This window comes from Anolis sagrei, chromosome 11, assembly GCF_037176765.1.
Source record: "Anolis sagrei isolate rAnoSag1 chromosome 11, rAnoSag1.mat, whole genome shotgun sequence".
In the NCBI taxonomy this organism is placed as follows: Eukaryota; Metazoa; Chordata; class Lepidosauria; order Squamata; family Dactyloidae; genus Anolis; species Anolis sagrei.
This window is the reverse complement of record NC_090031.1, coordinates 2,825,569-2,842,500: the sequence shown is the minus strand read 5'-3', so window position 1 is coordinate 2,842,500 and position 16,932 is coordinate 2,825,569. Positions and strand designations below refer to the sequence as shown.

The window sequence follows — 16,932 nt, the reverse complement described above, 5'->3', positions numbered from 1 at the left end:
CCGGGAGTCTTGGGCCTGGAAGAGGAGCAGAAGAAGAGCAAAACCGGTATGCCTCTCTCCTCCCGCTTTTCCTTCTTGTAGGTCCTCCAGCATCTATCTGTCTGTCTGTCTCTATCAGTCTATCTGTCTGCCTCTCTATCTGTCTATCTATCTATTTGTCTATTGATCTATCTGTCTCTTTTTCTATCTATCTTTTTATCTGTCTCTATCTATCTCTATCGATAGATCACTCTCTCTTTCTCTTTACCTGTCTGTCTGTCTCTCTGTCTATATCTATCTGTATCTATGTAGGTTTCTTTTATTTGTATTTGACAAAATGCATCCTCTCTAGGCATTTTGTAGGTCCTCCACCATGACTTTATCTCTCTCTTATCTATCTATCTGTCTCTTATCTGTATCGATCTCTGTCTATCACTCTGTTTATCTAATGTCAGGTCCTTCATTTTGAGAGGGTCCCCTATTCTCTGTGGCTCCCTGTGTCCCCTGCATCCTCTCTAGGTCTTTCCTGGGGTCCCCTTGTGCAGGACATCCCCCCTTTCCCCTCCCAGGCCCTTGCTGACTCCCTCCTCTGCCTTGCCTTCCCTTCCCTTCTGCAGAGGACTTCCACGGCTCGGATCCAGGCTCGGCCTCAGCGGGCCGCATGCGCTGCGTGATCTGCCACCGGGGCTTCAATTCCCGCAGCAACCTGCGCTCCCACATGCGCATCCACACCCTGGACAAGCCCTTCGTCTGCCGCTTCTGCAACCGGCGCTTCAGCCAGTCCTCCACGCTGCGCAACCATGTGCGCCTCCACACCGGGGAGCGGCCCTACAAGTGCCAGGTCTGCCAGAGCGCCTACTCCCAGCTGGCCGGCCTGAGGGCCCACCAGAAGAGCGCCCGGCACCGGCCCCACGGAGGAGCAGCCGGGGCCGCAGGGGCCGCCCTCCAGGCCGCAGCTGCCCTCCAGGCCCACTCCCCAGCCCTGACCGGCGTCCCCCTCCCGGGCCCCATGGCCCACCACATCCCCACGATGGTCCTCTGAGGGCCACAGACACCTTAGATGCCTAGACTGGCCACCACTCCTCCCTGACACAAGGCTCGGGCACATGTGGTCGTTGGTGTCTTGAGCCTCATGGAGGGTGTTGGAGAAGGTCTAGCACTCGATTCTCTTGGGATTGCCATCACTGCACCATTGGAAATGGGATAAGATTGCCAACCAGGCACTTATAACTCTAGCTCAATGCTAGAAGCACTTCCCATGTTTCTTTCTGGGGTTGACGGAGGCTCACAATGATTGCTTATGGCAGATGGCAAAGCCTTCCCCATGCCCCTCTGTTGCTTTTCAATGGCATTGGGTGCCCAGACATTCGAGTTGGGGCTGGGAAGGACTGGCATGTGGGTTTGTTTGGGTGCCTTGAGTGCAAGAGAAGCATCCAGCATCCTTGATGCCTTGGTTTCAATGACTTGCCAACTCCTGCATAACACGGGGCCTAGACGGGCCATTCCTCCTCCCTGGCACAAGACTTGGGCACATTGGGATGCCCTAAGCCCCATGGACAATGGCAAGAGAAGGGAAATGCCCTCGCTTTTAAATGGCATTGGGGTTCCTGCGCCCAAATGCATAACGCTGGGTTGGACTGACCACTCATCCAGTTTGTGCAAGGCTTGGGTACGTGGGGCAGTGTGAAAAGTGGCAAGGGAAGGGACTGGCCGTCCAGGGAGCGTTTGGTCAACTTTCAAATGAATCCCACTGGTCTTAGATTGATCTTCTGCCCTGAGAACTGTGTTTATATATTGGAAAGGAGCTCCCATTGAGGAGGAAGGGGGAAAGTTTGTTTTCAGAGCCATGGATTCCTATGGCTGGAAAAGAGATTCCACCGAAACATTAGGAGGAACTTTGATGGCGAGGAGAGCTGTTTCACATGAGAATCTCCTTCTTTGGAAGTTTTATATACCAAGGCGAGATGGCCATCTGTCAGGAGGGATTTAGATGTGTCTTCCTGCCTGGTAGAAAAGGGTTGGACTGGATGACCTCTGGGAGGGTCCCAATTCCCCCTTGATGATTCCATGAACCAATGTTTCTCACCCTGGGTGCTTTCCTCCTGGAGATGCCTGACTATATCTCCCATCAGTCAGGTGGGAGATTCCCATTGCACGGGAGATGTAGTGCAGGTCCTATCTCAGGCATGGGTAAACTTGGACCTTCCAGGAGTTTTGAACTACAATGCCCACCATTCCTAACAGCCTTTCCCCCTCAGCTGCTTAAGCATTATAACAATATATCTATTGGGACCTGAAGGTAGGCCTCTCCTAGATCTATCACTCTTATCATCTACCTGAAAATAGGCATCTCTTAGATCTATCACTCTATCACTACCTGAAGGTAGGCATCTCTTAGATCTATGATTCTATCATCTAGCTTAAGCAGTTGAGCGGGAAAAGGAAAGGGCCTGAGGCTGTTAGGAATGGTGGGAGTTGAAGTTCAAAACACCTGGAGGGAAGGCCAAACTTGGCCCATGCCTAATCTATCTCTTTTCATGGCACCCTTCAAAGCAAATTAAATTGAATGCAAACAGATGGAACGATAGCGACAATATCCATTCGTATCAGGATCGGATGTACAGATGCATCGCGGACAGCTTCCAGAGAATGATGGTCACTTTATATACGTATGTAATAATAATAATTAGAGTCATAATAATGACAACACTTCCTGTGTTTACAGAGCTTTGTTATTCTATGAGATTGTATTGGCAAACCGTTCTTTGTACCTCTCTTTACCCTCTTGGACTCCAAATACTGTAATTAATTAATAAATATATATATTTACCTGCAAATTATTGCCCTGGGGCTTGAGACCTGGGTTCAAATCCCTGCTCGGCCATGCAAGTTGCACTCTCTTGGCCTCAAGGGAAGGCAGTGCCCTCCTTTGTCATTGCCAAAGGAGAGGCTGTGTGGTTATCCACCTGGAGGTTTTTTGTGGTGTCTCCCTTCCTGGAAAAATTGGGGTTGACTTGGATGACCTTTACAGGGGGGGGGGGGTCATTTCTGTGGCATAATGTAAAATGAACCATGTAAAGTTCACGTTTGATCAGCCCACACACTGCCTTGCCAGAGAAAGAAAATATGCCACGCAAGTGAACAGTAAAGAACAAGTAGTTTACTGTATTGTTGAAGGCTTTCATGGCTGGGATCACTGGGTTGTTGTAGGTTTTTCAGACTATATGGCAAATGTTCTAGAAGCATTCTCTCCTGACATTTCACCTGCATCTATGGCAAGCATCCTCAGAGGTTGTAAGGTCTCACCATAGATGCAGGCGAAACGTCAGGAGAGAATGCTTCTAGAACATGGCCATATAGCCCGAAAAACCTACAACAACCGAGTAGTTTACTCTTTGTAGTTCAGAACAACATATGTACAATGTTATCAGTTGCATCAACTCACATAACGTCCTTTTATGAGAGATTTAAAGTGGTCTTACTCTGTCCATGTGGAGAAACCTTCCTTAGCAGCTCGCGAAGCAAGAGCACACTCCAAACTGTCTTCTCTCTGCTTCTCTCTTCTTCCCTCTCTGCACTTGCATAGCTCAAGCCTAAACAAAAACGTAACAGTTTCCGAAAGTCCCAGGCTCAGCCTGCTTCCCAATCAGCTTCATGCATCATATTTTACAGTTGTCACACACACACACATGAACTGATTCCTTGCATACTCCAACAGTTTCTACCTTTATGATTCCATAATAGGTTTGCTTAGATGGAAATTAAATAGAATAATTTAATTAATTAATAAAATAATTAAATAATTAATTAAATAAATAAATTTATTCAAATTAAACTAACTAAATAAATTAAATAATTATATAAATGGGAATAAATTAAATAGAATAATTTATTAAATAATTTATTTAATTAATAATTTATTTAATTTAATAATTTATTTATTTACATTAAATTAAGTAGATGTAATAAGGATGCCTTTTATTCCATTTATAAATCATTGATAAAGATATCAAAGCCCAAAAATATAAACTTGTGAAGGGTTTGGTCAGTGGAGGAATTACATTCGGTAATAACGCAATTGAAACAGCACTACCTAGCCCATCATCCCCCAGCACGAATGCAAGAAGATGGCAGAGAAATGTCGACAACATCAACTTTCATAAGGTGCACCAACACTTTCATGGGATGCATCTACACTGTGGAATTGATGCAGTTTAGCACCGCTTTCATTTGCTATGGCATCCTGGGAGTTGTTGTGTTGCAAGTAGAGAATGATGGGATGCCAAGATTGAAGCTTCCATAGGGGGAAATGAGATGGAATAATCAACTCAGTCTCCTGCAACTCCAGCAATGGACACTTGAGGGCAGCAAAGGATTGCAGTTGGAAACCAAAGGGTTATTGCAAGTCTGCTCAATGGATTAAGGCTTGCAATAAGGATTGGCCATAGAAGGTCATTATGCATATGCAAATGCGAAAAAAAATAATCAGAGAAGAGTATCCAAAATAATTACTTATATATAGCATGGTCTTTGCAATAACAAAAACAATATGTATCTATAGAAGGAAGGAGGAATTCCCAAAGAATAACGTTGCTGTGAGTTTTCCGGGCTGTCGGGCCATGTTCCAGTAGCATTCTCTCCTGACGTTTCGCTCACATCTATGGCAGAGGTGGTGAGGTCTGTTGGAAACTAGGAAGATTGGGTTTATATACCTGTAGGATGATGTTCCGGGTGGGAGAAAGAACTCTTGTCTGCTTGAGGCAAGTGTGAATGTTGCAATTGGCCACTTTGATTAGCACTGAATGGCCTTGCAGCTTCAAAGCCTGGCTTCTTCCTGCCTGGGGGGAATCCTTGGAGGTTGTGAGGTCTGTTGGGAACGAGGAATTAATCAGGGGCCCTGATTAATTCTTGTCTGGAATTCAAGGTAATACCTCCCAACAAAGGATTTCCTCCAGGCAGGAAGCAGCCAGGCCTTGAAGCTGCAAGGCCACCCAATGCTAATCAAGGTGGCCAATGGCAACATTCACACCTGCTTCCAACAGACAAGAGTTAATAATAATAATAATAATAATAATAATAATTTAAAATAGATCATCTGGATAAAAAGGAAATGTTTAAGAAAGCATGCCAATATAATGCACATGTCATATATTATTTGTAAAATAATAATTCAAATATAGAATTGCATAATAATAATAATAAGTCGCCGATTTAGGCTGAAAAATGCGGTATAAAAATAAAGCAAATAAATAAATAAATAAATAATAATAATAATAATAATAATACATTTATTATGAATAAATTTGAAATAGATAATCTGGATAAAAAGGAAATATTTTTAAAAAGCATACCAATATAATATGTATGTCATATATTATATTATATATAAAATAATAATCCAAATATAGAATTGCAAAATAATAATAATAATAATAATAATACATTTATTATGAATAAATTTGAAATAAATAATCTAGATAAAAAGGAAGTTTTTTTTAAAAGCACGCCAATATAATGTGCATGCCATATAATATATTTTATATATTTTATATTATATATTTTATGTTATGCACATGTCATATTATATATATATAATATATATATATATAATGCGCATGTCATATATTTTATTTTATATATTTTATATTATATATAAAACAATAATCCAAATATAGAATTGCATATTTAATAATAATAATAATAATAATAATGCATTTGTTGTGAATCAATTTGAAATAAATCATCTGGATAGAAAGGAAATGTATAAAAAACACTCCAATATAATATATACAAGTAATATATTACATTATATAATAAATTTTATTTTATTTACTCATTTTATTTTATTTATATAATATATTTATATATGAAATCCTCCTTGCCCAACAGTCATGAATTTGGGAGTGTGGGTCTCACTCACCATCCTAGGCGTGCAATACGGGCAGGGACCGCCAGAGGGCGCCGAAGGGAGAGCCTTCCATAGAGTCCCGAGGCCTCTCCAGGCGGGACCGGAAGTCGAAGCCTTACCGGAAGCTTGGGTGCCCTCATCCAAGATGGCGGCGGCGGTGGAAGTGCGGCTGCCGGTGGCTCGGAAGCGCCTGGCGAAAGGCGACGGGGAAAGGGACTTGGTGGCCCCCGGAGACACCATCACCACCGACCCGGGATACATGAGGTGAGGAGGAGGAGGAGGGGGACTGCAACTCCCATCACTCCCAGGAAGGGCATAATGGGAGCTTCATCATCTCAGTGTTGTGTCTGGAAGAGGGCTACAAGTGATGCTTTTGGGAACCTCTGTTGACTGAGTGATGGGAGATGTAGTTCATTGTGTTTGGGGGGCAACAGAGGGGATAATGGGAGCTTCAGCTCAGTGTCGTGTCTAGAAGAGGGCTACAAGTGATACTTTTGGGAATCTGTATTGACTGAGTGATGGGATATGTAGTCCACTGTCTTTGAGAGTCTATAGAGGAGACAATGGGAACTTCAGCTCAGTGTCGTGTTCGGAAGAGGGCTATAAGTGATACTTTTGGGAGCTTCTGCTGACTGAGTGATGGGAGCTGTAGTCCACTGTGATTGGGGGGGAGATATAATGGGAACTTCAGTTCAGTGTGGTGTCTGGGAGAGGGATATAAGTGATACTTTGGGGAACCTCTGTTGATGGAGTGATGGGAGATGTAGTCTACTGTGTTTTGGAGAGATGATGGGAACTGCAGGTCAGTGTTGTGTTGGGAAGAGGGCTATAAGTGATACTTTTGGTAACTTCTGTTAACTGAGTGATGGGAGATGTAGTCCACTGTGTTTGGGGGGCCATAGAGGGGGAAATGGGAGCTTCAGTTCAGTGTCGTGACTAGAAGAGGGCTATAAGTGATACTTTTGGGAGCTTCTGCTGACTGAGTGATGGGAGATGTAGTCCACTGTCTTTGGGAGGCTATAGAGGGGATAATGGGAACTTCAGCTCACTAAGTCAATGATGGGAGATGTAGAGGATCCGTGTTAAGGAAGGAATGTCGTCAGGTGACTGTGGGAAGGAAGGAGATCATGGGAGCTTCAGTGTATTGGATGATGGGTGATGCAGTCTGCCATATGAAGTCTGCCATTATCAAAGTGACAGAATGGCCTTTTTCCATGGGTTCAATTTAATTCATTCTCCAAAAATATTATCTCTAAATATATCTATATATATATATATACCTAAAATACATGTAAATGTATATCTATATATCTAAATATATCTAATTATATCTGTTTATACCCCTTACCTCAAACAAAGTCTGCTCAAAATATGAGCATAAGGTGTATTATTAATATTATTATATTAATGAGAACTTTAAATCGTAGCCAGTGACGTATATTCTTTTATGTCCCTAAGGGGCCACGGGACGTATTTGGGGGACGAGAAGCTGATTGCCTCGGTGGCCGGCCTGGTGGAGCGGGTGAATAAGCTGGTCTGTGTCAAAGCCCTGAAAACCAGGTGAGCTCAGCCTATTGTGGTTATTATAATGACTATATTAATATTATTGTTGCCTATATTAACTAGTATTATAATAACTACTAGTTAATATAGGCAACAATAATATTAATATAGTCATTATATTGACTATATTAATATTATTGCGAGATACCTCTACAGCTGTGTTTATTTTGTTATGTGAATTTAATACAATCACAGAATCAAAGAGTTTGAGTCTATGCTCTGCTTAAAAACACCCAGAGAAGGAGTCACAAGGGCAATCTATTCCCTTGTGATCTACTCACATTTGCATGTTTTCAAACTGCTACGTTGGCAGAAGCTGGGGCTAACAGCGGGAGCTCACCCCGCTCCCTGGATTCAAACCTGTGACCTTTCAGTTAGCAAGTTTGGCAGGTCAGGAATTTAATCCACTGTAAGGAGGGGCAGATAATGAATTATTATTATTATTGTCGAAGGCTTTCATGGCCGGAATCACTGGGTTGTTGTAGGTTTTTTCGGGCTATATGGCCATGGTCTAGAGGCATTCTCTCCTGACGTTTCACTTGCATCTATGGCAAGCATCCTCAGAGGTAGTGAGGTGAGGATGCTTGCCATAGATGCATGCAAAACGTCAGGAGAGAATGCCTCTAGACCATGGCCATATAGCCCGAAAAAACCTACAACAACCTATTATTATTATTATTATTATTATTATTACTATTCTTCTACTACTACTACTAAAGGGGTCTTACAGGCTGCAATTCTTTTGCCAGGTGAGTGAAATGCAACCCACTTTCATTAGACATCCAGGAAGTTCCAGAAAATAGATTTTTTAAAAAAATAACATCTATTTAATATGCATTGCATTCTGTCACCATACATATTAAATAAGGAATATTGGGGTGGCTGTCTCAAATATTGTGGACCTCATATCACTGTCTAAGAAAACGACAATGCTGCAAATAAGAGTGACGAGCTGCAAGGAGGCAAGGTAATAAATTTATGATGTGATGATTAATTATTTTGTTCTGTTCTTCAGGTATAACGGTGAAGTCGGAGACATTGTGGTAGGGCGCATCACTGAGGTAAACAAGCCAAACTTCTGGCTTTTGCATCTTGAATACATCCAAAGCTTTCCTTAGGTAAAAGTTTCCCCTTGACATTAAGTCAAGTCAAGTCCGATTCTGGGGGAGGTGCTCATCTCAGTTCCTAAACCAAAGAGCCAGCGTTATCCATAGACACCTCCAAGGTCATGGGGCCACTGATAGAACTGCAAGGAGCGCTTTTACCTTCCTGCCAAAGCAGTGCCTATTGATCTACTCACATTTGCATGTTTTTGAACTGCTAGGTTGGCAGAAGCTAGAGCTAACGACGGGAGTTCACCCCATCTCACGTATTCAAACTGCCAACTGTCCAGTCAGAAAGTTCTGCAGCTTAGCGGTTTAACGCATTGCACCACCGCAGCCCTTTCCTTAACGTTATCATTATTATTATTATTATTATTTTCCTTAACATTGTTATTATTATTTATATCCCACTTTCTTTCACTATAAAAGAAACACCAATTATTATTGTTATTTTCCTTAACATTATTATTATTATTATTATTATTATTATTATTATTAGCTTTATTTGTACCCTGCAAAATCTCCCGAAGGACTCGATGTGGCTTACAAAGGCCAAGGCCGCCGACAACAACAACATACAATACACAATAAAACTCAAAAAATAAAATAAAACTCATAAGCAAATAATAAACCTCAAGCAAACAATAAAACAGTAAAACAATGACACCGTGACGCAAAACCACAGTATGTCACAGCAAACAAGATCTCTATGCTAGAATTCATATTATTATTATTATTATTATTAATAATAATAATATTTGTACCCCCCTTACTTTCATTATAAAAGAAACACAAATTATTATTATTTTCCTTAACATTATTATTATTATTATTATTATTATTATTATTATTTTACTGACACAAAACCACAGTATGTCACAGCAAACGAGATCTCTATGCTAGAATTCGTATTATTATTAATAATAATATTTATACCCCACTTTCTCTCTCTACAAAAGAGACACCAAGAGGCTAGATTTTGCTTTTAGGTACCCCTGTTCTATTTTTTTTGTATACAAAGCTGTATACCTGTGATTTCTTTTCAAAGTCTTTCTCCTTTCCTTTCTCCAAAGGTTCAGCAGAAACGTTGGAAGGTTGAGACCAATTCCAGGCTGGATTCTGTGCTGCTCCTTTCCTCCATGAATCTTCCAGGCGGGGAGCTGGTAAGTTAATGAAAGAGTTCGAAAGTCAGGGACAAACAAGCAGATTATTACTACTATTATTATTGTATTGTATTTTATTTATTGTTTATTGATGTTGTGTTATTGATGTTTTGTTTGATGTACTTTGGGCTTGGCCTCACGTAAGCTGCACCGAGTCCCTTGGGGAGATGGTAGCGAGGTACAAATAAAGATTATTATTATTATTATTATTATTGATAATCTTGGGAGGCTTACCTTTTTGGCAGCCCTATAGCCTTCCATAGCTGCCCCCTTTGTTTGGAAATAACTGGATTCAACTGAAATTTGTCTTTCTCCCTTTCCGTTCCAGAGGCGGAGGTCGGCTGAGGACGAACTGGCCATGCGCGATTACCTGCAGGAAGGAGACCTCATCAGTGTATCCATAGTTTTGTCAAGTTGGATTATGAAAAGGGCCAAGTCTGGGGAAAAATAGAGCAACCGTCTGTTAATCTTGTTTCCGCCTGATTTATCGTTTTATTTATTTATTTATTTATTTATTTCAAAGTTTTCTATACCGATCTTCTCACCTACAAGAGGGACTCAGATCCGGTTCACAACATGTGTTCATATACAAAAATACAAACCACACAATGCATCATCATTACACCATTAAAAACATATTACAATACAACATCGTCATCATCACAATCACATAGCCACGTCGTCAAAGCATTCCTGGTCATAATTCACAGGTATTCATTCTCCTTCCATGTGGACCAAAGTTGACTCAGTTGTCAAAGGCCGCATTCCATAGCCAAGTCTTTGTTAGCTTCCTGAACGTCAGGAGGGAGGGAGGGAGGAGTTCTAATCTCCTGTGGGAGGGAGTTCCAAAGCCGGGGAGCCACCATCGAGAAGGCCCTGTCTCTCGTCCCCACCAACCGCGATTGTGACAGTGGTGGGATCGAGAGCAGGGCTCCCCCGGAAGATCTTAAAGACCTTGATGGTTCTTAGCGGAGAATCCGTTCGTAGGGGAGAATCCGTTTTCTTGCTGGAAGGGATTGTGGGAGCTGTAGTCCAAAATGTCATGTTTCCAAGCCATCTCTCTATCAATATCAGCGACCCTTTGTGTCATGTTTCCAAGAATCTCAGGCTGAAATAAAGGGAGGCCCCCAAAGTGGCAGATTCCGGGAGCTTTCTCAGTTTCGTCTTCACTTGAATGAGGAAACTTCCTGTATTATCCATCCAAAGGTAGTATTATTTTGCAAAAATGCAGTCTTGCTTCCTTAAGTAGTCCTTTCAGGCAGAGGTCCAGGCGGTGTTTTCCGATGGGGCCGTATCATTGCACACCCGGAGCCTGAAATATGGGAAGGTGGGTGAGGCTTGAGTTAACCTTTCTGACTCGTTTCTTAGCTCTTGGTTTTGTGTTCCGATGAGCAGCAGAAGGGGGTCCAATTGCTTCTCTGTGTTGCTGCAGCTCGGCCAGGGGGTCCTGGTCCAGGTCTCCCCGTCCCTCGTGAAGCGGCAGAAGACCCACTTCCATGACCTGCCTTGCGGGGCTTCTGTTATCCTCGGCAACAACGGCTTCATCTGGATTTACCCGACTCCTGAACAGAAGGATGAAGAGGCTGGGGGCTTCGTCACCGACCTGGAGGTGAGCCGGGGGGCGGGGGGCGGGGCATCTATTAAATGCCACCATCATTAAAATAACAGATCTATATATTCACAAGATGTAATTATTCTGAACTTTTGGTTAGAACTGTCAGTATATGTTGAAGTATGTAATGTGTTTTAAATGTAATTTCATGCAGTAGAAATATGGATGCCACAAGACTGTATTGCTGCGATGTATGTTTATGTTAGAGGCTGTGAGAAAGTAACCCTGAGATACTCTCTGTGTGGAGTTATGAGAAAGTTAGGGAGTATCTGGTATCTGCCAAGCAGTTGCAGAATTGTTTACCCTTCTACTTTCTTTGTCCTGCGTACTGTGTACTTCATGTCTGGTCGCTTACTGTAATGGATGTGTTTTGGAACTGCTCTAAGTAAATTGAACCTGCTTTGTAACCAGACGTCTCCAGAGTCCATGTTTGCTTCTAAGCCTGTGCAAAACTTCTGCTAACACTAACAAGAACAACCAACTGGAATCCAAGGGTGTTTTCAGAAACCTGTCACTGAATCGTAAAGCAGCCGTGCACATCCCATCCTCCGTCACATTGTCCTGAATGTGAAGACCGTTCCATGTAGTATTTTGATGAGCTGTTTCCTCTCTCTCCTCAGCTGGTGCCATTGCCAGATCGGGAAGTCATCTCCCGCCTCCGGAACTGCATCATGGCCTTAACGGCTCAGAAACTGATGCTCTACGACACTAGCATCCTTTACTGCTATGAAGCATCCCTTCCTCACCAGGTAGTAGCCATTGATATCTGAGCTTACATGTATCTGTTGGGAACGAGAAAGGTATCCCAATCCACTGGCTTCTCTCCATTCAGAATGACACGCTTTGGAAAACCGCAGGACCGAATCCACCCGAGTTATGTAACAATACACTTCAAAGGCGCTCATCACAACAGCCCTCATAACGATAAGAGTCCAAAAATGCATGGATATGTTCTGATCCATAGCCTCAGATCTGTCCTGGCCACTTCTTTCTCTCTTTGGAGCAGGTCCAATGACTCTTAATCCAATAATAATAATAATAATAATAATAATCCAATAACAACAACAGGAAAAGATAACACAATTTGAGGATTTAGATAACGAACTGCAAAGACTCTGGCACAATAATAATATAATAATAACACTTTATTTATACCCCGCTACCATCTCCCCAAGGGACTCGGTGCGGCTTACATGAGGCCGAGCCCGAATACAACAGTACAAGCAATAATAACAACAACAACAGTACAAGCAATTAAAATAAAAACATAAACAATAAAATATACAACATTAGCGATAAGACAACACAAAATTAGAAACAGTGGGAAGGCCAAATGTAAAGTTAAAATGCTGGGACATGGACAAAAAGGTGATAGTGGTGTTTGTGGAAGGACAGTATTTATTTATTTACGGTATTTGTATACTGCTTTTCTCACCCCGAAGGGGACTCAAAGCGGTTTCCACATAGGTAATGGCAAAATTCAGTGCCAGCAGAAACAATTACGATTATACAATTACAGTTAGACATACATCAAATTAAAATACATCCATAAACAGTAGAACAATCATTAAAATAGTAAAGGTGGTCCCAGTGTTGATCTGCACACTGGGTGCAGTGCCTAAAGACCTTGGCCTGCACTTAAAAACAATTGGCGCTGACAAGATTGCCATCTGCCACCTGCAAAAGGCCACCTTACTGGGATCTGTACGCATTATTTGCTGATACATCACACAGTCCTAGACACTTGGGAAGTGTCCAACGTGTGATCCAATACAACAGCCAGCAGAGTGTCTGCTGTGGACTCATCTTGTGTTACTACCACTACTACTACTACTAAGAATATATTATAATAAAATTACAATTATTATAATATTTAAAATTATAAATGCGGGCTGAGAGTGGCGGTAAATAAATGCAAATAATAAATAAATAATAAATAAATAAATAAATAATATTTATAATAATAATAATAATAATAATAATAATTGGGTTGTTGTAGGTTTTTTCGGGCTATATGGCCATGGTCTAGAGGCATTCTCTCCTGACGTTTCGCCTGCATCTATGGCAAGCATCCTGGATTCTTGCCATAGATGCAGGCGAAACGTCAGGAGAGAATGCCTCTAGACCATGGCCATATAGCCCGAAAAAACCTACAACAACCCAGTGATTTCGGCCATGAAAGCCTTCGACAATACATAATAATAATTTCTTACCCGTCTCTCAAGCCAGGCTACAGACCAATTAAAACACGTAAACACTTGAAAAACACCTACAAATGCACATATTAAAACATACCTCTATAAAAGCTACACACAAAAACGTATCTATAAAATACATATTAAAATACGCAAAACAGAGAGTAAACAAAGCACACACATTTAAAATCCATCCTTATTTATTTATTTATTTACATTTATATTCTGCCATTCTCACCCCGAAGGAGACTCAGGTGAGATCACAGAACACATACACAGCAAACATTCAATGCCTTTAAACAGAGAGGACAAACAACAGATAGAGGTAGTATGTCGGCATTTTTCCCAACTTCGGCGTCCTGGAGGTTGTGCTTGATTCCGGCCACAGGAGGGTGCTGTCACTCCATCCTCTGTGATGTAGAGCCCTTGATCACAGACTTCCTCCTTCCTTTGATCGCTGGCATTTTCTGGTATTTCCTTTATATCTCCCCACTTAATTTCTCTACTCACAGCTCAGGTGGACAGTAAACTGAAGGTCCAGAGGTCACCCAGACCTGGGCTTCGAACTGCCAACCTTTTGATTGGTAATATCTATTGCTGCTGGTGATTTAACACCTGGCCTAGGTACTTGCCACTCACCTGCACTCCTATTGTGAGATCTGGAATCACTTCTCCGTTCATTCTATTGCAGATCAAGGATCTACTGAAGCCGGAGGTGATGGAGGAGATCGTTTTGGAGACTCGGCAGAGACTGCTGGAACTGGAGGGGTGATGCCTTCAAGAAGACGTTGCCCTTTTCTCCCTTCCTGTGAACGTTGGACTTCTTTTTGGTTATAGATTGTGTCAGATGAAATTCTTTGACGAAGGAAGTTCTTGATGCCGGTTAGAACAAAACGCACACGCCTGGTGGAGAATGATCAACCTCTCCTCGTTCTCATTTCACATCTTCTGGTGTCCTGTCCTTCACCTTGGGCTACCACTCTTGCACATTATAGCCTCCAGACATGGAACTGTGTTGGTTTTATACTTTGGAAGTATTGATTCATTGGTTTAGGTCCCCTCTGTGTTTCTTATTACTCAGGCATGGGCAAACTTCAGCCCTCCCTCTAGGTGTTTTGGACTTCAACTCCCACAATTCCTAACAGCCTCAGACCCCACCTACAAACTATGTGGAGCTTTTGGATCCATGGAGAACAATGGCCCCACCTTGGCACAAATGATGACGTTTGTATCGCTATGGTTGTGTTGTTATGCCAATAAGGCACCCACTTCTGGGAGCATTGCCCATTTAATTTGGGGGATTTATGGTTCCCGCGAACACCCAGTGGCCCTTGAATTTGGAGGATTGTAGCCTCATTAGACAATCCCAAAAAAAGTAAATTGACAATATCCCTACTTTCCTAATGGACCATACATTGATTTGAACCCGGCACATACTCTACTATTACCTTTCCTATGCAGTGGGTATAGCTGAGAGTTTGTATGATATTGCAAACTCTTCTAAAGTCAATTCCAGGTATAACTTAACTATATGGTAGGTATTTTTAAAATATTTTTTTTCTGTATTGGAAGTACTTAAATGCAGCCCAGTAAATTGTTTTTAAGAAAACACCCAAAATGAAAAGATCTCATTTTGTTGGGTTTTTTTCGCTAAGGGAAAAAAAATGTTGTGTCTTTGCTTTTTTCTTGCTGGTTCTGCAGGTAACTCTTCGCATTAGTGGGAAGAGAAGAGAGAAAGAAGAAAAGACAAGAGGGAAAGAAAGAAGGACAAAGGGGTGGAAGGGAATGGAGGGAGGGAGGGAAGGAAGGAGGAAAGAAGGAAGGAAAAAGGGGAAGGAAGGAAGGAAGGACAAAGGGGTGCAACGCAATGGAGGGAGGAAGGGAGAAAGACAGACGAAAGCATGGAAGAGAATGGAGGGAGAGAGGGAAGGGGGAAAGAAGGAAGGACAAAAGGGAAGGAAGGACAAAAGGGGGGAAGGGAATGGATGGAGAGAGGGAGCGAAGGAAGGGAAGGGAGAAAGAAGGGAAGGGAGAGAGGGAAGGAAGGAGGAAAGGGTGGAAGGGAATGGAGGGAGAGGGAGGGAAGGGAGAAAGAAGGAAACAAGGGAAGGAAGGATAGAAGGAAGCAGCTGGCGCACGAGCCTGAGCTGTGCAAATGCTCCCCTGGTCACCGCTGAGACCTGGGGCTCCAGGCTTAACGATGAGTCCAGGATCACACCCAAGCTGCGAACCTGCGCCTTCAAGGGGAGTTTACTCCTCTCCACACTCGCATGTCGTGGATTCCACTTTGTGGCCCCATTTCTGAAGGTTGGCTCTGCATCTCGTGGTGCCAGAGCGCAGTCTGTTCAGCGCCTTCCACGTCGCCCAGTCCTCTGTGTGCCCAGGGGGGAGTCTCTCATTGGGTATCAGCCATTGAATGAGGTTCTGGGTTTGAGCCTGCCACTTTTGGACTCTCACTTGCTGGGGTGTTCCAGTGAGTGTCTCTGTAGATCTTGATTAAAGACGTTGACATGCTGGCTGATACCCAAACAGGGGATGAGCTGGAGATGTCACTGCCTTGGTCCTTTCACTATTGGCTGCTCCTTCCCGGCGGATGTCAGGTGGTGCGATACCGGCCAAACAGTGTAATTTCTCCAGTGGTGTAGGACACAGACACCCCGTGATAATGCGGCATGTCTCATTCAGAGCCACATCCAGTATTTAGCGTGGTGAGATGTGTTCCACACCAGGCGTGCATACTCAGCAGCAGAATAGCACAGCGCAAGGGCAGATGCCTTCACTGTGCCTGGTTGTGATCCCCAGGTTGTGCCAGTCAGTTTTTGCATGATATTGTTTCTAGCGCCCACTTTTTGCTTGCTGTTCAGGCTGTGCTTCTTGTAGGTCAGAGAACGGTCCAGAGTGACTCCCAGGTATTTGGGTGTGCTGCAATGCTCCAGTGGGATTCCTTCCTTCCCAGGTAATCATCCTCAGAGCTCGGGATGCTTCTCTGTTCTTGAGATGAAAGGCACATGTCTGTGTTTTAGATGGGTTGGGGATCAGCTGGTTTTCCCTGTAATAGGCAGTAAGAGCACCTAAAGCTTCTGTTCAACTATGTCAAAGCTCCCTGCTTGAGCGGTGATGGCACGATCATCAGCATAGATGAAACTCTCTGTCCCTTCTGGCAGTGGCTGATAATGTTTGTACATATTGAACATGGATGGAGCAAGCTTCGGAGAGGCAGTAAGAGCGCCTAGAGCTTCGGAGAGCTTCTATTCAACCATCTCAAAGCTCCCTGCTTGAGCGGTGATGGCACGATCATCAGCATAGATGAAACTCTCTGTCCCTTCTGGCAGTGGCTGATAATATCTGTACATATTGAACATGGATGGAGCAAGCTTTGGAGAGGCAGTAAGAGTGCCTAGAGCTTCGG

General features: G+C 42.9%; 2 protein-coding genes across 2 annotated transcripts in view; both read left to right on the top strand.

Annotated features, from left to right (window-relative positions):
- The window catches only part of PRDM12 (PR/SET domain 12), a 14,921-nt gene extending 12,130 nt beyond the window's left edge, over nt 1-2,791 (top strand). Inside the window, exons 4-5 of the mRNA XM_067472247.1 lie at nt 1-46; nt 597-2,791. The exon at nt 1-46 is cut by the window's left edge and continues 66 nt beyond it. Coding sequence (XP_067328348.1) covers nt 1-46; nt 597-1,021 — 471 coding nt within the window. The 3' untranslated portion in view covers nt 1,022-2,791. The remainder of the gene's footprint in view (nt 47-596) is intronic.
- Nucleotides 2,792-6,001: 3,210 nt separating this feature from the next.
- On the top strand, nt 6,002-15,149 carry EXOSC2 (exosome component 2). The gene is made up of 9 exons (XM_067471775.1): nt 6,002-6,151; nt 7,346-7,447; nt 8,466-8,511; nt 9,627-9,716; nt 10,045-10,110; nt 10,975-11,043; nt 11,149-11,325; nt 11,949-12,077; nt 14,215-15,149. The coding sequence occupies exons 1-9, from the start codon at nt 6,033-6,035 to the stop codon at nt 14,293-14,295; spliced, it is 879 nt and encodes a 292-aa protein (XP_067327876.1). The 5' UTR covers nt 6,002-6,032; the 3' UTR covers nt 14,296-15,149.
- Nucleotides 15,150-16,932: the final 1,783 nt, after the last annotated feature.

Coding starts and splice junctions, on each gene's coding strand:
- EXOSC2 (XM_067471775.1), top strand. CDS start 6,033: ATGGCGGCGGCGGTGGAAGTGCGGCTGCCGGTGGCTCGGAAGCGCCTG. Junction 9,717..10,044: donor ATCTTCCAGGCGGGGAGCTG/GTAAGTTAATGA, acceptor TTTCCGTTCCAG/AGGCGGAGGTCGGCTGAGGA. Junction 11,326..11,948: donor GCTTCGTCACCGACCTGGAG/GTGAGCCGGGGG, acceptor CTCTCTCCTCAG/CTGGTGCCATTGCCAGATCG.